We start from the raw sequence: 21,007 nt of genomic DNA, 5'->3' as shown, positions 1-21,007 counted from the left end.
AGACCAATACATCCTTAATCAGGATCATCGATTGTTAAATTGATACATAAGGACACACTGCATGTTATCACATGTGAATGGGACATTCTGCCATTCTTAAACCATCTATTGTGTAAAAGCCAAGTTTCAAAGTATCACTGGATCCTCCTAACAGAGGGAACCACTTCTCCTAGAGGTGACGTTGTGCTGAGAAAAGCTTCGTTCTTTTGGTTCACCTGCGGAATGAAAGAAATGGTTTCTGTGTGAGTCGGTGCCAACAGGGAAGACCCGGTCCGGGCTGAGATGAGACAGAAACAGAGAGAGGAGGGTGGAAGCAGGGAATGCCTTTCGTCTCCCTCCTCCAAAATGTTTGAGTGATAGTTGTTGTGGCAACAGGAATCTGTACCATGTCTGTCTCCCTCAGCAGCAGGCGGCCTACCTGCATACCTGAGGGACTCCCTCTCCTCCCATCTCCCATCTTAGTCGAAACTCCAACGAGTGATTTCATCACTGCACCACAAACACTTCTTTCATTGTACTTTATCCTGCCCGCGCTCACATACAGGTTCGCATGGATGCAATGGTCACTCACATTAATGCACACCGACATGAACGCTGTAGATGATGCACCCAGTGATTAATACTCTTAATTTGCAACTGATTATTTTCATTATCAAAGAATCTGTTGTCTCTTTTCTTCTTTAATGGATCAATAGATTTAATCAGTTAAATTCCGAATATAGTGGCTCCAGAGAAAATCTGGTTTTGTCCAGATAAGAGTAAAAATATGAAATATACTCTTTTTAAAATGTTTTAAGGGTAAACTCTTACATTTAACAAGCTGGAACCAGTTAATCATTACCTGATAAATATGGAGATTATTAAATTTTTCTCCTTATTTCCTTCTCACCCAGCATCTTCTGGTCTGAACAGCATCACAACAATCACAGGATGTTATTATATCACCTCTCAGCTTTGCTCTGCCTCTCCACCTCATATCTCCCAGTACGTACAGGTAGTCTCACTGAAAGTTGATCTTTAACTTGAACCGGATCAGATAAGGGAAACATCCATGCTGAGATTGTCTTAGATATCGAGCTGCACTGTAAACATCAGGCGCTCCACCCTGAGAGCGCCGTCCGTCATCGAACATGCTCCAGTTTTGACTGAAGGATTCCCTCAGGGGTGAAATCTGGATATTTGCCCGTTGAGACGGAGAGGAATGTGGAGAATGTGTAGAGACGTTGTAGGGAGAGACCGAAACAGCGACTGATTGCATAAAGTACAGTAATACCCTTCACCTATATCTGTTTCCATTAAGACACGGTCGGCCATCTTTCTTCCGTCACAAGCTGCAACACAGCTGTGAGGATGACTTCTGATTCAATATTTTGTCTCTCATGATGAGTCGATGCAATTTAAAGTTTAGAAATAGATGTACAATTTATTACAAGAGGCGGAATAACCAATTTGAAAAGCATCACTGTTATGTAGTTGTTGAGGAGTAAAACTTGAGTAATAAAATAGTGAACAAGTAACATTGAACTTCTTTTTTTTTTTTTGGGGGGAGCTTAGTGTGTGTTATTTTTTTTTATTTTTTTTTTTATTTTTTTTATTATTATTTTTTTTTTTTATTGGTGAAATTAGGTGAAAGACAAGGTGACATGGGGGACAAGTACATCACACCACGAGGGTCAACAAATACAGATAGTGGACATACAGTACAGATAACAACAAAAAAACAACATAGAGTTATTATGATATGTGTAGAGGTAACACAGGTGTGTGTGTGTGTGTGTGTGTGTGTGTGTGTGTGTGTGTGCTAGTGGCTGAGAGGCAGATAGTATGGTATTATAAACGTATGTAGGTATAGATAGATGATACAATAAAAATAAGTAAGTAAATAAAGTATAAATAAGAAAAGAGAAGGAGGAGGAAAGTAAAACTGAAGGAACAAAAAAAATAGATAAATGAGTTAAATAAGTAGTAATAGTATGCAACATGATATGAGATATATTGACATAGTACAGTGTTATATAATTTAACCTTATATAATGTACTTAGATAATTGAGATAAGATAAGACAGTATAATGTAATATGAGATATTATAATAAGAAATGCAGTATGTTATAACCTAATATAGTCTGAAGAGATAGTGTGAGGTATGATAATTAATACAGGGCAAATTTGTAATGTAATATATAATACAGGATAATAACATAATATATATGTAAACATAACATATGTGAACACAACCTAATGCAAGCAATATATCATGACAATGACTATCATAAGATTAATTGTTGGGATTATAATAAATAAATTATATTATGTCGATGATTATATATGCAGTGAGGGGTGAAGTTGGACCGGGGTATCAGGAAGGCAAGCGAAGGGGCCCCCCTGCCGGGTCCCAGTAGCCCAGTTGGTAGCCCCAGCGGGAGACAGGCGAGGGGGGAGTGAAAAGGCCCCCCCACCCCCTTTTTTGTATCGTCTAACATTGAACTTCTGATAAAATGGAAAATGTACATGATCTGCTCTGAACAGCTGGAGTCAATACCTGTGGAGGACAAAAAATACCCAAATCAAAAATGAATAGATAAAAGTCTCAATAAATAAACATTTAAATGCACATTTATTTATTAATGTATTTATTTTTATATCGGCAGTATCAGTCCTCAATGAAAAACACTTTAAAACTGTCAAACTGTTTATGATTTTAATATAATATATTTTAAATCTCAGGTGTGATCATGATATGTACACTCGTAGCTACCTTTCTTTAGGTACACCTGCCCAATAAAACAGCCCTGCTGAGACTTCTGTCTGTACGGAGCTCATAGTCGAGGACATTGATGACGTTGTTAGTGTGAATATAATGATCTGTTCGTTATTATAGTCGTGGTTCAAGGTGGCGATGTTTCACTGGACTACTTTATATCGAGAGCTGTTTCTATTTTATTGCACTTTCTATTTACATCCGTGTTGGATGGATAATGAACATAATGCAGTTGAATAAAACACCATCACTGACTAAATGACCTCAATGCTTAAACATATAATAAATAAATAAGAAACCTCTTTACAGTGCCAAAAAAAGAATATTAGTGGCGTCATGAAATCAGATTTCTATGTCAGAATGGTTGTTTGTGATTGTACTGTGACTGTACACTGTGCAGTGACTGTATATTCTATATTTGGCTGCTCTATAAACACAACAAAGTGACTCACTGAGACGTGAATAAATACTTATGTTCTTATGTTCAAACTGCGTGCAAACTCTGCGTCTACGCTTGTGTTTTTGTGTGCGATGACGATTGTGATGTGCTTGCATCACGAGTGTGTCGTGTGCGTCCTGTAAGTCATTGTGTCGTGATAAACCAGAAAATCTCTATTTGTCATTGAACAACAGGTTGAACCAAGGTGTGCTAGCCATGGGAAAGACAGCAGGTAGGCAGCCAGTTGGACTGGTAGAGTCAGCTAACAGCGAGCTGTCTGAGGAAGTGAGCGGCTACTGTGTCGGACCACACACACCAGGTTTAATGGCCCTCTCACACACTTTAAACACTGTTTACCTCACAGGTGAACACATGCATGTGTTTGTGCTCACAGTGGGGGGTCACAGGTTGAAAAGCAGCAGGAAATGTACACACTAAACACACAACCAGTAGCTTCTTCCAGAGCATTTGGGTGGAGCATGCCGAGTTCTGGAATGAGTTTCGATGTCACATTGTGTGCTCGATTTGAGGATTGCATTGTTCGGCCGCTTTTCTTCTTCTGCAGTTATTAAACTATGAGCAGCTGAAACTCGCCGCAGCTTTACCTGATTAACAACACAAGACGCTAAGCGTGAAACTTCAGGAATGCAGAAAGGAATCTAACAGTTACTGGTTACTTTTAGTTTTAATTGTCCTCCTCCACACATGCTTCACACACACGCACGCACACACACACACACACGCACGCACGCACACACACACACACACAGGGTTGACTAAACTGTACTCAGGGGGACCTTCTACTGAGGTTTCTTCGCTTTCCTTTGAATTACTTAGTCATGATTGTTGTATCATTGTACTGGTGCTGGTTCCTTGTAACACCAGAAGTAAAGAAACAAAACTTGTGTTTCTTTACTTCCTGAACTCATATTATCTACTGAAATGTCCTGATATTTTCTGTACCCCTTTTTTACATCCATGCTTTTGTTTGCTATTTGTGTTTTATATTTATTCCTTCTTGTCGCTTTGTTACGGCACACCGAATCTCACATGCAGTGACAATATAGGTATTCTACTGAAACGCCCACGTTTTCCCAAAAATCCCTTCATGCACTTTTAAAGTTAGATACAGCATTTTTTAACCTGACAACACGACACGACATGCAGTAGATGTTGTTCTGAGACATTGTTGGTGCAGAATATTGTGGTGCCTCCTTTTTAGCCACTTTGTGTGACTGCAGGCTCTCTGCACTGATTGCTTCATGTGCCTTTAATGCAGCATGTACAAACTTACTGTGAGTCGACTGAGTTACAGAGTCACAACAAGTGTGAGGTTTAAACTTGAACTAATCTACATGCACCTCTTTCCACACCAACCACTGTAGTGCAGCAATATTAAAGCAATGATGAAAATTGGATTGGAGAAAAACGGTGTCACTGTTTCAGAGAAGACAACGATTAACAGGAAGCTGCTGATGCTGTTCATTAGGAGGGCCTGACTGCAAGCTCTGATATCGACACTATGTGATGTGAACAACCTGAAGAAGCAGCAGACTCAAAAGTTCTGGCTGCTTCTCGCCACAAAACACGCACACAACGTGTTATTTGACCACCAGATGGAGACACATTTGATTCCTGATTATCTGTTGTGCCATCACAGGCGTGCTAATAATGAAAAGGTTATATTTGATGCGAGTGAAAACAAAAATGATGAACTCTGTTGCAATGTAATGCTTTGTCTAGCCAAATTTTTCATCCACAAGAATAGAGTTATGAAGTCATCGCCCAAATTTATTGTCTTCATGAATGAATTTAAATTGTACATGAAATCTCTAGAACTTCTAACAGAAATTAAGGCACAAAAATTATATGATAACTTAAAGAATTTTCCCACTGAAATAGATAGTTAAGACTAATTTGAATCCCCTTGAAAAAAAAAAAAAAGAAAAAAATCAATGTTTATTTTATTTTATATATTTATTTTTCATTATTTATTTGAGATGTTTGTTTTAATTTTATTTCAATTGCTCTGAATGTATTATATTGAAACACTAATGTGTATGTTCTTATTGTGAGTTGACTTGCACTAATGTTGGATGATGTTCACCTGGCATTTTCTATATACTTGCGCAATGTATGTACTATGAAAAACGTGCCAGATTTGTTTATTTTGTACGGTTTCAATAAAGGAGAGAAAAAAATATATATTTGATGCGAGTGGCAACAACAAAACCAGTAGCAGAAACTGTCCTTAGGTGAGATTCAAGATTCAAAGTGTTTAATGTCCTATGCACAGTAAAGAAACATGTTTCCTAGTACAATGAAATTCTTCCTTTTTCTGTCCACAGAATGCCAACGATGTAAAAAGAAACATATACAACAACAATATACAAAATAACCCAATTTCAAAGGTAGCATGTGAAAAATAAATCAAAAAGCAACAACAATTATAATAATGTTTAATAATAAACAGTCTGGACAGTTTTTGAGTTGTATATATGTCAACATAAATAATAATAATAATAATAAACAAAAAAAATATGGATTGTTCAGGACAACTGGACCTAAACAGTCATCAACACATCCAACATTTGAGCAACCTCACTCTAAATATCTAAATATATTCTATAATTCTACATAAATGCACCCTATATATATATAATACATGATATATATTGATCCATCGACTGTCCATAAAACTCTATTATTATTGTGTTTAGCAAACAGAGCAACAGTCGTCTACACGTAATTTGTTCTCTGAATACACACTGTTGACATCTAAAGGATCAATATGAAGGATCAATATGAAGGATCAATATTGTCTTTGCCTAGAACACATTTGTGTTGAAAGAATATTAAAAGTGGGAGGAAAGTGATCTGCTGCATGCTGAATCACAGAGGCTGGGCGCCATCCACAAGAGGGCGCTGCTGCGACACACTGACTGCACAGCGCCTCATGTAGCAGAAGAAGAAGAAGAAGCGGCAGGAAACCTCAAAGCAGTAGAAGAAGAAGACATAACTCCTGTCATGTAATCATAATATGACCAAGGTTATCCCGAAGATACTGAAGAAGAACATGAACTTCATCTGATAGAAAACAGAGTATCATTTTATTTCGGTAAGAGAATCAGCTCAGGAGCTCGTCGTGTGCTGTTGTTTTGTGTGTCTGTGTCAAACAAACCGGCATTGGTTTGCTACCAGCTTTAGCTAGTGAGCTAACCATCACTAGCATGACGGAGGAGGTCACACCAAACTCCCTTTGAAATACTCACAATAATACTGTTCACCGATTTTGATTAGTGTGTAACTGTTGAAGCTCGGTCTGCCTCTCTAACTTTCATCCTCGTCTTTTAAATTACACATCGGTGGGTGGCAGCGAGGATTATCAGTTATGCTGTGGGTTTGAGGCACGTTTTTCTGGCCAGTCAGGTGGGAATTACCTGACACGAATGGTCGGTTTACTAGAGTGTTCCGTGAGAGGAGTTTGGTGTGCTGTGCCCTCCCATTCAGAGGGGTGAATCTAAATTGTATTGTTAGGAGGCCCAGCTGTTGAATCTACTCATCTACAGGTGAATGTACTGACAGTGTTCACATATGTGATGCAATGCTAGCTGTGGAAGCTAACAGCAGATGTTCTCTACTCTGTCCTCACATCAGCCCAGGTCGCCATGAGCGTCCCGTGTTTCTTGTCCTCCGCTGCCCGAAGCTTCAGCCTGCCGTGTCCGACCGCCGGTCTGCTCTGCTGCCGGCTGCGGGGCTCCAGCTCCGTCACAAGGTGAGCTTCATCCGGAACAAACAGGCTGTGTTTGTTGTTCTCCGCTCTCATGGCTGCTCCCCCCTGAGGCACTGTACTTATCTTATCTACTTTATTTAAAGGGTCACTTCACCCAAATGAATGCACAGATTTTCTTAGGTTTTCTGAACATTACATAGCCACACAATTCAGTCTTTGAGTCCTTTGTTATATGTAAATAAACATTAGTCGTGTCAGTGGCCACGTCTCAAAATGTAACCAGAGGGCTATCCCAGAAAGGAGGTTCAACAAACTCTGAGCCTCACTCTGAACTCTGAGTTGACTTACCCTGTGAAGTGAAACTCTGAGTTTTCAGCTCCAGAACAGCTGATCTGAGTTCGGTAAGTCGACTCTGAGTATGTTAACTCTGAGTTGAGCTCCTGCCTGACAAGTAAAAAGCCATCATCAATGGAGCTCCGATACAGTGATTCACCATGGCAACAGGGGAGAAAACGGGAAGCAGACATTTTCTGGGGAAAAAAAGTAATACGGCTGCGGCCGTAATGAAAATCAGTGACAGAGTTTTAGATGCGGTCGTCTTTTCATTTTAAGAAATAAAGAAAGCCAAATGAAATGTGAGTTATTTCTCTTTTTCTGGCTGCTGGAAGGTGATTTATTAACCTGCGAAGTGATTAAAAACAAACAAAAAAATCGAAGAGGATTGTTCAGATGTGAGAGCACGTCAGCGATGACGTGTAGCCTGATATTCGCTGTGCAGCCGGAGAATATAAATGACGGACTGATGAGAAGCGTCTGCTGTTCGGTTCAGTCGTCGTCAGGGAGTGAGAGCTCATCTAAATGAATCTAAATTCTCCTCCTGGTGTAAAACTATGTGAATTATTTCTGCTTCAACATGATGGGACTGAGAAGGAAAGGACAGCCGCTGTCAGACAGCTCCGTCAGACTCAGGGTTTCTTCAGGTAAACCTGCCAGTGAGCAGGTTCTGTTCACAGAGGAAGTTACCGCAGTAACAGACCCAGAGTTTAACTTTCCTCTCTTTCTGGAACTGAAAACTCAGAGTTTCTCTCATCTCAGGGTTAACAAACTCAGAGTTTTCACAAAACCCGCTTTCTGGAATACCCCCAGGCCTCTGTGCATGGCTGCACACAGCTGGCTGTGAGTTGTATGTTTTGGTGAACTGGCTCTTTAAGCTTGTTGAAGCTTGCTGGCCATAAGGGCAAAGTCCACTTGCTGTTTTTTTGAATATTCTTGTCACATAATGCTGCTGTGTAGCTCTTCCAGTGCGTATTTGTTCACCGACAACTGACTAAAGCTGTCTGTTTTTTAGTAGAAGAAACATGACCTCCAAAAGACAAATGGACCATCTGGAGAGAACAGCGAGCAACTCCAGACAATCTGTAAGTCGATTATTTGTAGTTTTGTAGTAATTGTGACTGTTACCTGCTTCACCTTTTAACAGGTATTGCCGGCAGTCAGTCCTGAGATTATTAACCCACTCCTAACTTTCACTCTGTATGTGTGTGTTATGTGCTTGACTGGCTGCCTAACACAGGCTCTGTATCCGGCTCAAGTCTGCGGCATCATGAATGAGTCCGACACGGTGAAACGATTGAGAATAGCCGTCCACCCAGACTTCAGCTTCAAAGCAGGACAGTGGTGAGTAGATACTTACATTCACTCTTTACCATCATATTCATAAGCATGCATTATTGCAGAACAAGGGCTGGCTACAGAACGTTCTCATATTTATGACTTATGAAAACAGCAACAGTGCTGTTACGTTATCTATAAAGACAGGTTTGTAACATAATGCAGTAAGTACATCCATTAACAAACACATGCCTAAATCTTCCTGATTAATTTGAGCTAAAAAAAAAATGAGTATTTAATAAAAATGCTGGACCGACTTTCATCACCACTGTTGTAACTGCAGTGATCACTAAGGAAGGTGTCTAGGACTATCCTCCATGTTTATCATCCTCCCTTCCTGAGGAAATGCATTCAAAATGCTGAAATGCTTGAATAAAACTTCAGCCTTTCACTTGGTTTAGTTGGCAGGATTGTTGGATTGATTCAAGATGTTGAGCTGTGGTAACAAAAATTAGATGTGGGCGACATTAAATACCACAATCGCTGTGATTCGCCTGAGAAATGAATCATCAAATCACCCATTCCTAGTAAGAGGTCATGCTTATAACGTGTTCACAGCATATTTTTTTAGATTGATAATGAGAAATGCCTCTCAAGTCTCCCACAAAGTTGTAAGTCTGAGTCAGAGCTGTTGGGAATTTCAGAGGCTTTCAATATCACCGCACTGCCACATGTATGTGACAACAAGCTCGTGACGAATGTTTCAAAACCACCATAGCTGGCATGAACACAAGTACAATCTAATGGAATCTTGTAGAACTATTGCTTGCATTCTCTGCTAACATTGCATGAATGCTTTCTTGGTGGAACAGAAATAAGCAAAACCTGCCAAAAGTGAGTTTACTATACGAAACATCCCTCCGGAGTCCGTTCATAGTACGCGTAATGCTCGTAGTAACCACGAGGTGGCAGCGTTGTGTTTGAGTTCCTCGCCCGGTGTTTTTCTCTTCTCACAAAACTTTTGCAGCGAACAGGAGTTTACAGTCCTACATCACAGTCATCATGTGAACCAGCTCCAGATTCATGTTGATAAGAAGAAGGAATGTGTTTTGAAGAAACGTGTCACAACAGCGAAAGGAACGATCAAGGCTTGTGAATCAATTAGAGCTTTTTACCAAATAAGGATGAGCAGCAAATATTTGGAGACTTTATAAGCTGGAGTTTGCTCTGATGTTTGTGTATGAAACCTCTGTATGCGCTGGGTTGATTGTGCGCCGGCAGCGTTGACGTGAAAGGCGTCTGAGACACAGCAGTTTGTTTCTGTCTGCTGAGCGATGTTGGGAAGTGTTTGAGCTTTCAAGCTAACTTCCAGCGACTTTCTTATAATCATAACAGCGAGTTATAAACTTCTTCGATGAAGGCAGAGCTTTTTTTTCCGGCTCTCAGTCTGTCAGTCGGTGTTGCCAGTGTTAATTAGTGTACCCTGCACATGCAGTATATGCACAGGAGCCCATACTGTAGGTGGGCGGTGGTGAGATATAAAAACTGGCAGCCGGTTGCCCTGAGGCGCCTGATAATGAATGTAAATGGATGGAAATCCTCGAGTCTCAGTGTTTCTGAAATTTTGAAAGAAAAAGGACTGTTTAGTTGTTTGCTTCCAGGTGGGAGAGGAGGAGGAGGAGGAGGTAGAGGGGGAGGAGGGGGAAGAGGAGGAGGAGGAGGTGGGGGAAACATATGTGTGCGTCTTCACAGCAGATCCATATTTATGCTGCATCTGAGGGTTGCACAGTCAGTGTCTCTCTCTAGTGTAACAGTGGGTCATTGTGTTGGAGGAACATTAGCCCAACTGTTAGGCACCGCTGTTTTCCTTTGGGGGTTCTCTGCTGCGCTCGATGACGGACAGATGCGACCATGTGGGGTGTTAAGACTGGGAAGCCTTCACTTTGTTTAAACTTACCAGCAGGCAACTCTCCATCTGGTTTGGTTTTGTTCTACTTGGTTTCTGGAACAGGCTGCAACTTAGCAGAGGTCAGAGGGCGCCACGGTACATTCATTCACACTTTGACCCTCAGTTCAGCCTGTTTCTGCTCTTCTATTAACGATTGTTTAGAGATCTGAAGAGTCAGCTATATTTACAACCAGAATAACCTAGTGTGAAACTCAGTAATGGTTGTAGATATGGTTTATAACAAAAAGTGAAGAACAAGAACACATTTTCAACCACTTGGGATACATATATTTCCTCGGGATGCACAACAATATAATAAAGTGTTCTATCAGTCAATTAAGGCTTCAAAATTAAATATCGTTATTGGTCTAACCCCAACCCAACTTTAGCCTCCAGAGTGCTGTAAACATGACTTCATGGGTTTTAGTCTAGATATGAATAAAGTTCAAATAAACTTAAGTATTAAACCCACTGACTGATTAGATAATTGTTGGATGAACTGTGTGTTGTGTTTGCAGGGTGGATTTCTTCATCCCCGGTGTGGAGAAGGTTGGAGGTTTCTCCATGTGCTCCAGCCCGGGTTTGCTGCAGAGAGAGGGCGTTGTCGAACTGGCCGTCAAATACGCCAAACACCCCCCGGCACACTGGGTCCACACCGCGGTGAGTGAGGGCGGCACTATATAATACTGTTCTTACTGTCGACCGAGAGGCTTGAACAGGAAAACTCTGCTCAGCTCAAGTGTTCAGGTTTGACCTCAGGTTACATTAAGTAATCATCAAGGTTTTAAGGTCCTGAAGCCAGTGATTTTAGGAGTGGTGAAATTAAGCAATATTACCTGAGAGGGTGCGCTTTAACGTCATTTGAGCATGACGTGCTCAAATGACGTTAAAGCACACCCTCGAGGGTAATATCGCGATTATACAACTAATACCAACACAAATAAAATGTATAATCAAAATATATCCATGTTGATGGACAATTTGCTCTAAAATTTTAAAGGTTTTTGCGATTGTGCATCGCGTTTCCATGGAAACACATGGGGTCTGACTAATAACTGAAACAAAATCAGTCACGTCAGGTGACTCATATGTGTAATGGAACGTAGTTTACCACTCCAGCAAATAATCCAACCCTTAGTAACGACCTAGCAACAGAAAGGATGTTCTAGTCCCAGATGAGTGAAGTCTGAGCTGACGTTCATGTTTTATCGCGGTCTCGGAATTTCCCGAACTAAATCAATACTGCACAGATAAACAGAAAAGGCTTATTTTTATCGCACAAGTTATAACAAAGATGTTGATTTTTTTCTATAAAAGGTTTTTACCGAGGTCACAATAGTGTCTCTCACACTGAAGGGAAAATAAATAATAGCGGGGCTGTTTATTTGTTTCAGTCACTTAACAGACCAGGCGTTTATTTGTGACAGGCGTTTAATTCCTTCCTCTCAAAAATCCGGGATGAAAATGTCACAAACTTCGCCAGCTTCTCTGTGAATTCTCCGGCATCCTGCTGGGCAATAGTTGTCTTCTGCAAGTGAAGTTGTTGCGGCGGAGGAAACGATTCAGCCGACCAGCACTCGCGGCAAACTCCTCATCTCTGCTGTCACTCATGGTGGTGTACATTTGATTCTCCATCACCCTGATCATCTTGCGGGACACTCTCTCGTGGCGTGCCCGTTTGCTGATAACTCATTCCCGCATGTTTATCTCCAGCTCTTCGCTCGCTCCCAGCCTGGCCCTGTTGCTGTCCTCCTCGGACAGATGATGAAGCAAATACATCAAAATTAACAACAAACTGATCCATTTTGTAGCCTATTTTTCCGCCGTTTCCTACTCCAGCTCTGACAGTTACAATGTTGCCATGGAGATGAATACAATGTTGCCACAGACTTGGCGGAGTAATATTTTGAGTAATGAGTTAGGCCTGCTGAATTGCTTGGTCGGAACTACTTGTTGTATAATGTGATATACCATCTTTCATGTGAAGAAGTGTAATATTAAAAGCCTGAATAGACTGCTCTCAATTTCTAGAAAAGTAGGTAGACCTGGTCATCTTATTATTTGGGAGCTAACATCACGAGTATGCACGAGTGAGATGTTGAAACACTGTGAAGCTGAGGGTGCCAGACGAGGTGTAGAAGGAAAACAAGTGATGAAAAAGGATCAGGGTGTTGAGAAATGGCGTTATCGAGGTAAGAAATGAAGACTGCCACATTCTCACACCACTGCTTGTTCTAAAATATGTGAAGCACAAAACGGAAAAAGGCAAGTCAGATGATATTATCAGAATCTCTTTTATTTTGTGTGTCCGACCTGCAAAAGGAGTGAGATTACCTGTAAGAAAAAGTTACATTATAGGAGTTTAGTTGGTAGAGTTCATGTCACATGTACAGAGGCTGCATCATTCCCACTCGCTCTCACCCCATTTCCTGTCATCTCTCGAAGCTGTTCTATAAATAAAGCCATGAAAGACCAAAATAATACATTATAGAAAGTAAATGAATGGTCTGTGTTGTAGAGTTGTGATAGCTATGATGAGAGCAGTGAAGCTGGTCTCTGTGTGTCAACAACACGGCTGGAAAGCTACGCAGAGTCAGTAAAAGTTGTGTGAATACTTAATAATGGTAGAATGATTTAATTGAAGAAAGATTTGAAGCTAAGTTTGCTCAGTTTTTGCTTTTTGCATAAATAATGTGACGTCTTCGATGCAGATTATTGTGTCATGTTCACAAGAACGTGCTCCAAAAGGTAGCTTTACTTAATCCTGCGTGTGTGTGCGAGTATTTGTCTGAATATGAACAATGTTTGCCTCCTGCTTACCTCTCCCTTCCATTTCTGTACTCTGCATGTTTGTTTGCAGCTTCTGTGTTTGATGACGGGCCTTAATAAATAGCTTTCAGCTACTGTGCTGCGTGCAAATAAATATCAGAAAGCGGTGTGATGTGTTTGAGTGTTCGGAGACTTACAGCGCTCTGCTCTGGGATCGTTTGATGATCTATTTTGTTTGATTTTGCGCTCCGACTCCTCTCTGCGAGCAGGAATAGTGTAGGGACGTGAAAGCAGATTAAGAGCCTGAGCATTGTTGTGTATACTTGCGCTCATATGTGTACAAAAGCAGACGGAGGCATATTTACTGCTCCTTTTGACTTCAAAAGATCTTCTCTGTGCAACTTGTGACGCCGCTTCCACTGGTAGCAGAGCAGAGGTTTGTTGTGTGTGTGTGTGCATGCTGATCTATTAATGTTTTCTTTTTTCCTGGCGCTTCGATGCAGTTAAAGCTGAATCTCTCTTGTAATTTCTTTCATTTTTCAAAAGGTGCATCTCAGCGGCTGTGCACAGAGAAATGTTAGGAGCCCTGTGTGTCTAACTTGAGCAGCTCAACACAGTCTGTTGCTTTCTCCTCTTTTGTGTCTTTGTTTTAACCGCTCCCTCCTCCCTCCTCCCCCTCAGTGTACAGTGGGCTCCCGGGTGGCCATGCGTGTTGGTGGGGATTTCTTCTTTGACCCGTTGCCCTCTGACCCCACCATGGATCTGCTGCTGGTAGCCGGTGGCGTAGGGATCAATCCCTTGTACTCCATCCTGTTGCACGCCACAGATCTGCTGCATCGCAGCCAGGCTTCTGGTGGGCGGGACTACAACATCGGCTCTGCCCACCTCTGCTACAGCGCCAAGAACACTCAGGAACTGCTCTTCAAGGTGTGCTCTTTTCAGAAACTTGCTTCTTTCAACTTTGAATATCTCTGCCAGATGTACAACAGCCTCTGTATTGTGGAAGGTGTTCTGCAGTACAGAAGGAGAATCACTGTCACAAACGTATTAAAGCCTGCCCTGTGTTTCTAGAGCCCGATCATCGAGGCGTGTCAGGAGTTTCCTGACAAGTTGTCCTGTGACTTGCACATCACGCAACAGAGCACAGATGTCGAGCCACACCTCCAGCCATTTGTCAGCTGTAAGTAATAACCACACACACACACACACACTCCTACACGCATATACTTCTCTTTGTTTACCAGGGATGATTCCGTTACTGTCACATTCTACCATACTCTGTCTTTGTTGATTTATCTCTGTCATCATGTAGAACAGCCACCATCAGAGCTCCACATGAGAGACTGGTGGGAATAGGTGTCGCAGCACTGCGTCTTCACTAATTGATTGACGTCCCTTGTATCTCTGCAGGTGGGAGAATCACTGAGGAGGAGTTGAGGGCTCACGTGGACCCGCAGAGGACTTTATGCTTCCTGTGTGGCCCTCCGCCCATGATTGAAGCAATTTCAAAAACCCTCATGGATATGGGCCTCGCAAAAGACAGAATCCTCTTCGAGAAGTGGTGGTAGAACCTCCTACGATTCCCAGAATCCCACAGGGTTGTACTCCTGGCTTGCGCTCCTCTTTGCAGTCTTCAGGGGAGGATGTATGAGGTGTGGTGTGAATGGAGAGCAACCCACATATGGAGTATTATGGACATTAATGTGAGTGCTCGGATGCTTGAGGAAGTTGACCCTCCGATCACTGCTGCTGCAACCTGTGCCTGATCCGTCATAGACCGCTGGGACCGCCCACTCTTCAGCTAGCAGCTGCCTCACAGACACAATAGACATGAGTTTTATTTGAAGCAGAAGTTTCACAAATCTAATTTTCATTATAAATTTGACTGAGATTCTTCATTAAATTATTGAATGATGTTCAGTTTTAATCCAACTTTTAAACGATGTTTACGCACTCATTTTCTATGCAGACATGTTTTTAAGGTGCAGTATGTAAGAATTTTAGTTGAAAACATTAAAAAAAGAAATTACAGTTTTGACGTTATGTCAAAGATGTCCATATATTGTGTTGAGGAGATATCTACTGAAGTTAGCATGCTAACCAGCTAGCCCTTGGCCTGAAAACCTCTTACTCCTAGCCGTCCAGAGCTCCTGTGCTAGCAGTGAGCGCCAACACTCCCCTAGTCTTCCAGCTAACTGAGCTAACAAGCTAACAGTAGCCACAGTCATGGGTGAGTAAGCAGAAGACAGTTTGCAGCAGTCAGCAGTTACACTGGTGAGGACTCTTCAAGGTGTCCAGTTCTCACATTTTGCACCTTTTTAAAGCAATAATTTGGCATTTGGGGAAATGTTAATTTTGTTCAAATCTTCTACTCTTGTGCTTGTTTGCCAAACGTGAAGCTACAGCCATTAGCTTAGCTGCTTAGCCAGCCAGGTGCCTGTCATTTAAAGCTCCCTGCCTTGTATTTATGTTTCACTTTCAGACTTAAGGTAATTAAATTAAGAAGTATAGAATTCTCCCTCTCTATGGTTGACACGTGCAGGGAAACTAGTAATACCAAAACTGTTCTTTCTGCTTCTCGTATCTGCTGTTAAGTATTTTAATATCTGACATGTGGATCGACTCACTTTTGGATCCAGCACGTCAGCGGCCATTAGAAGAACATTTCTGGCATTTCTGCACTGGCTTCATTTGAAACAAGCTTTAGCTCTTTATTTAGTGAACAGATCCGAGTGTGTTGTGGATCATCTTATCAAACTCGCGGCAAGAAAGCAAACAAGCTTATTTCCTAAAATGTCAAACAATCGCTTTAAAGCCTGTTGGATTACAGACACATTGAAGCTCAATCTGTACTGTCATTGTACATTGTTTTAAGGATGACTCATTCTATCAAATACCTCTGCTGATTTAAAATAATGTGTTCTTAGGTGTTATCCTATGTGTTTATATACTTAGTGGAATAACTCAGAGCTATTTATTTGCAGGAGTGAGGATTGTAGAGAGTTTGAGTTACGTTGGAGCGACTGTTTCTCACATTTCACTAATATGCAAACTTCACGCCAAAGTGCGGAAACTTAACAATCTCCCACATCTTGGCCAGTGTCCGCGCCCGGTTTACTCACTCACACACTGTTACATGCAAACACAGTGCATCTCTCACACACACACACACACTTCGACTCAATCACATACATCCACTACCCATAAACGGTTTCTCATCCCGGGGTGGAGTGAGTATCCCATGGTGCACTGTAATGGAACCTCCAGGTGGTCTCTGATTGGCTTGGATCACTGAACATCCCTCGGAGATGGTTGCGAGCTCCTTGTAGTCGTCTCTCAGTGGGGGGTTGCGCTTTTGAGACTCATTTTCGAGTTGTTTCTGCATTTCTTCCTCATACGAGGGAAACTGTTTATGCCAGTAATGTGAGACTAAAAAGAAATAAAAGAAATTGACTCAATCTGTTTTCAAACACTTTATTGACCTCTGCTTTCATTAAAGACTTACATGTCGCACTACTACACACATAACACAACAAGGTGGTCCAGGGAATAAGTAATAAATAGTTGATTTCTAATTTACACATTTTCCGAAAAGGAAATCACAAGAAGCATTTTTTCACCTGCCCCTCGTATATTACCAAGCAGGCTATTGAGGTTTGATTCATTCAGGTCCATTCCACTGGAGATGAATGGTCATAATGTGTCTTTTGAGAAGCAATGTCCCACTTACTCTGAATAATAGACCTCACCGTTGTCAGTTTCCATAGGAACCTTTTCTGCTGAGCAAATGGTCCCTAAGAAAACCGCGACGAGTTCTGTGGATTATCTAGTTGCTCAAAGTCAGCCCGCCATATCGTTCAATTTGACCCATTAGATGTTTCCTAGAAAAAAAATTAAGTAAAAATGCTTTTTAAATTGTGTAGGATCCCTCATTGTTAATTATTTTTCGTAGTCTGAGCATGACCGGCAAGGTGACAAGATCCATTTTGCATTTTTAAAATCCACCTGTTTGCTTTTGACCCGTGGCCCACCATAAAGCTTCACTTTCTGCCCTAAAAGGGACGACGTTTGGTTGTCCTGATTCAGAATATCTGGGATGTTGACAGTGGGAAAAGATTTTCTTTTTTGTAGGGAACACCACAAACACAATTCCTCGCACCTCCATCGTACCGAGGTGAAGAAGAGTCAGATGGATATCTTAAATCTGGCCAAATAAAACCCAAACTAGCAAGATTCTTCTAGTGAAAGCTGCTGACGCTTTGGCAAACTTCCTGGATGGATCATGTAGGCAGGCATTTATTCTCTCTTTTACTGCATGAGCGGCGGGAGGAGAGACGTGGGTAACTAACCAAACACTAACAGTGATTATTGATGGAATATAGAGCTATTTAACACTTATTTTAATTAGAAAAAAACACTTACAGCAGCTTTAAGTTGTAACAAAGATGAGTTTCAAGTAAAACATTTGAGAATTTTAGAAATAAACTCTGCGGGGAAAAAACTACAGTATGCAATAAAGACAAAGTTTCTAAATTACCTCAAATCTTTTTTCTGTACTGCAAGTTCTTTTTAATTATCAGCCATTTAAACCAGTACTGAAATACATTTTGTATCTGTGTTAAGCTGAAATTGGCCAATGCGATCCATCCATCAGTTTCTACAGCAGTGCACTTCTCTTGTTTCTATCTTAAATTATATACTTTACATATAAAAATACAGCGAGCTCAGTGAAGTCAGTACTCCCTTCTTAACAGTCCTATTACAAGAAAGTATTAAAATACAACAATGGGCAAGAAAATAATACTTAAGGCTTGGACTGGAGACTTGCTCTCGGTCGTACTCTATAGCCGTGAACCGTTTCGTATAAGATACATCAAATAGCAACACTGACCCGAAGCAGAAAAACTGCACAACACTTTCCCATTTATGGGAGCTACAACCTCAAAGACTAAAGAGAGTCAACGCCCAAAACAGAGCAGACCGAAGCAAAGGTAACGCTGCGACCGACTACATCTGGGCTCCAGATCAACACGATGTTACTTTAAAAAGGCATTTCAGATAAACGGAGCAGGCCTCGGCTCCCTCTCGCCTGCTCTGTGCTCAATGTGTCAACAGACGCCAGAAAACAGCTGCTGCTTGATCCGCTCTTCCGTCTTCACCTCCTCCTTGACCCGTCCTCTGTCATCTCTCTGACACACATCCGTCCATCTCACCGACTTCTCCTGCCTGAACGCTGGGACGGCGTCGACGTCGGTTTCCTCTTCCTGCTCCTCAACAGACACCGTGCTCCCCGACAGGAACAAGTAGCCCTTTTGATGCAGAGCGTCGTCTTCGTCCTCCTCTCCTCCCGGCAGAGGGCTCGCTCCTTCGCTCCTTCCGCTGTCCCCGCTCTTCCTCCTCAGCGACTCGTCTTCCTCCTCCTCTTTTGAGGTTCTTGTTAACCTGTCCATCTCTGTCTCCATCACAGGGTACGTGTTCTCTCTCTCGTCCTCTCCGGAAGATTTCTTCTTTGCCTTGCTGCGACCCCTGAGGTTCAACATCTGAAACCACAAAGATGTGTTTGAGACAGTTTTGTGCTTTTTCTTTCCATCTCTCCAGACACCTGACAAACCACAACAAAGCCTCCTTCATTGATGCCTCTTTCCTGTACAGTTTGAGGTCGACCATTTGACTATAATTAGACTCCTCCCGAGCTGGTTTATATTTGCTGTACATCCCATATTTAGCAGCATGACTTCATAATGGCACCGTCTGTGACATAAAGTCACATATCCTAAAGGCTCGACAGAGACAAGTGACAGCTGTGCCACTAAGATGGAAGACAAAGATGGAACAAACCTTGAAGTCTTTTCTCTTGCGCTGCAAAACAGGTCTCTGAAGGAAGAGGATTTGCTTAGTCGACAAACTCCCGTCACTACAGAAAGAAAAGAAAAGAGCAGCACTTTTACAACTGATACTTGTTATGTTACAATCTGAGGAGCTTGCACATCGCTACGTATATTGAAATCCGATTTCTGTTGGCAGCTGCGCGCAGAGTGACAGGTTACAAGACAAAAGCACATGAGCTACTTTGTTGTTCGCAGCTCCGGCAGATTTCAAAAGCGGTTTCATGTTGAGATGAGCATATGATCACGATTTGTCAGATCTCGAACCATCTGTCCCGTGTACAAAAGCTAAGCCTGTCAGTGCTAATCCTAAAAAGAATGGGACAGGAAGGTAATTAATCCTCACGGAGCGCTGGTGATGTGACTGAAAGTGATTTAGTTTAAAGAAAATACAGGTTTATTACAGATGTGAGTTTATTTCTCTTCTGTACCTGTTGGTCTTGACAATCGGTGTTGGTAACACACACATCAGCCTCCATCCGTACGGAGCCAGAGACTGGAGCAAAGGGATGTAGTCCGCCTTCACCACGACACCCTGAACAGAAGAAATACACAGAAATTTTCAAAAAAACATCACCTCAGGCGTGCAGGTTGGCAAATCTAAGCTCAGCCACTAGCTTGCACACCACTTTCCCTCATCGCCACTCTTATGCTGTTTGACAGAAGCTTAAGCCTTCAGTCACAAAGGATTTCTCAAAGTGCACATCTTCTGCAGAGTGTTAAAAACCCTTAAGACTCACATCAACAACGGTCCACTGCTCAACCACGATGGCGTCGTAGGAGGCGTTTGTCGTCTCCTCTGCAGAGCTCTGGAAGATGAACACGCTATCCACAGATGAAACGCCGTTGTCTGCAGAAACGGGACAAATTAAAGCCGGAGTCAGATAAACAGAGGAGGATGTACGGGATTCAGACAGGAGTTACAAGCTCATCTCAGCTCTCCAATCTCTCACTATTGATCCCTCCGTTCCCTTTGGCTTAAGCCTGCTTATTCCACGGCTGAATGAACAGTGACTTACGGTGTAAGCTGTGGACTTGCGGAACATAACTCCACGTATACCATCCATTACTAGCAGTGAAGCAGAGATGTACAGCCTCGTGTCAAGAACTCAAACAGTGAAACTTCTCAGATTCCAGCATGAGTTTAAACATTTACTTTAAAGCTGCAACAATCAATAGTTTAAAATGAACAACATATCAAATGACTATTTAATGTGAAATTGGTTATTCATAGTGATGAACCCGCAAACATCATCACCCAACTCTGCAGCTCCTCTTAAATTCACGGAGCATTTTAGCTTCCTTCAGCTCGTTTTGGTTTGAAGGCACACTGTGATGCTCTTTTTGGTTCCGTATCTGTTTTTTTTGTGTTTATTATCTTCCTGTTCAGCTACAAACAGCAGCCAGACATTTGACTGTAAACATTGCGATGTATCTGCTATGTTGGTGAACTTGACTGCAGACAGTCTCCACAACAATAATCTTTGAAGGAACCTGAAAAACAATGGATGAAGCTATCATATTTGGCTGTGCCTGCCAACACAGAAGACATAACAGGAGCAGTCAGTGTTCAATTCGATGAATTTTTAAAATCTATGGCCACCAAAAACACCGTTTTCATCTTCAACGTAGAAAAACCCGTCGATGAGGTGCGCGCCGCTGGTGAAGTGCTGGGTCATGTGGTCGAGCCAGTGTGTGTCGACCTCTGTGATCAGCCCTGCTTCCCTTTGGACCTGCAGTGGCACCCTGAGAGAGTAGAACCTCAGAGAGGTGTTGATCTCCTCTGTGTGGTTGTACAGGGCAAACAGCTGCATCCCTGCAGACATAAACAGGACGGTCTGTTAGACGCCACTGTGCATAATG

At 41.9% G+C, this 21,007-nt stretch overlaps 2 protein-coding genes across 4 annotated transcripts in view; one reads left to right on the top strand and one right to left on the bottom strand.

Annotated features, from left to right (window-relative positions):
- The first annotated feature begins 6,154 nt into the window (after positions 1-6,154).
- On the top strand, positions 6,155-16,717 carry oxnad1 (oxidoreductase NAD-binding domain containing 1). Of its 2 annotated transcripts, none has more exons than XM_030412262.1 (8): positions 6,155-6,316; positions 6,856-6,973; positions 8,283-8,349; positions 8,505-8,608; positions 11,009-11,150; positions 13,941-14,186; positions 14,331-14,439; positions 14,670-16,717. In XM_030412262.1, the coding sequence occupies exons 2-8, from the start codon at positions 6,867-6,869 to the stop codon at positions 14,825-14,827; spliced, it is 933 nt and encodes a 310-aa protein (XP_030268122.1). In that variant the 5' UTR covers positions 6,155-6,316; positions 6,856-6,866; the 3' UTR covers positions 14,828-16,717. The 2 variants fall into 2 exon arrangements, with proteins under 2 accessions (XP_030268122.1, XP_030268121.1); XM_030412261.1 differs by having other exon boundaries at positions 6,156-6,316; positions 8,280-8,349.
- The window catches only part of rftn1a (raftlin, lipid raft linker 1a), a 26,101-nt gene continuing 21,811 nt past the window's right edge, over positions 16,718-21,007 (bottom strand). For both annotated transcript variants that reach the window (XM_030412260.1, XM_030412259.1), the window contains 5 exons: positions 20,757-20,960; positions 19,885-19,994; positions 19,576-19,679; positions 19,098-19,173; positions 16,718-18,799 (listed from right to left, as the gene is read on the bottom strand). In XM_030412260.1, the coding sequence (XP_030268120.1) occupies positions 18,368-18,799; positions 19,098-19,173; positions 19,576-19,679; positions 19,885-19,994; positions 20,757-20,960 (926 nt within the window). In that variant the 3' untranslated portion in view covers positions 16,718-18,367. The remainder of the gene's footprint in view (positions 18,800-19,097; positions 19,174-19,575; positions 19,680-19,884; positions 19,995-20,756; positions 20,961-21,007) is intronic.

Source organism: Sparus aurata, chromosome 3, assembly GCF_900880675.1.
Source record: "Sparus aurata chromosome 3, fSpaAur1.1, whole genome shotgun sequence".
Classification (NCBI taxonomy): Eukaryota; Metazoa; Chordata; class Actinopteri; order Spariformes; family Sparidae; genus Sparus; species Sparus aurata.
The sequence above is the reverse complement of the archived record's forward strand: the minus strand, read 5'-3'. Positions and strand labels throughout refer to the sequence as shown.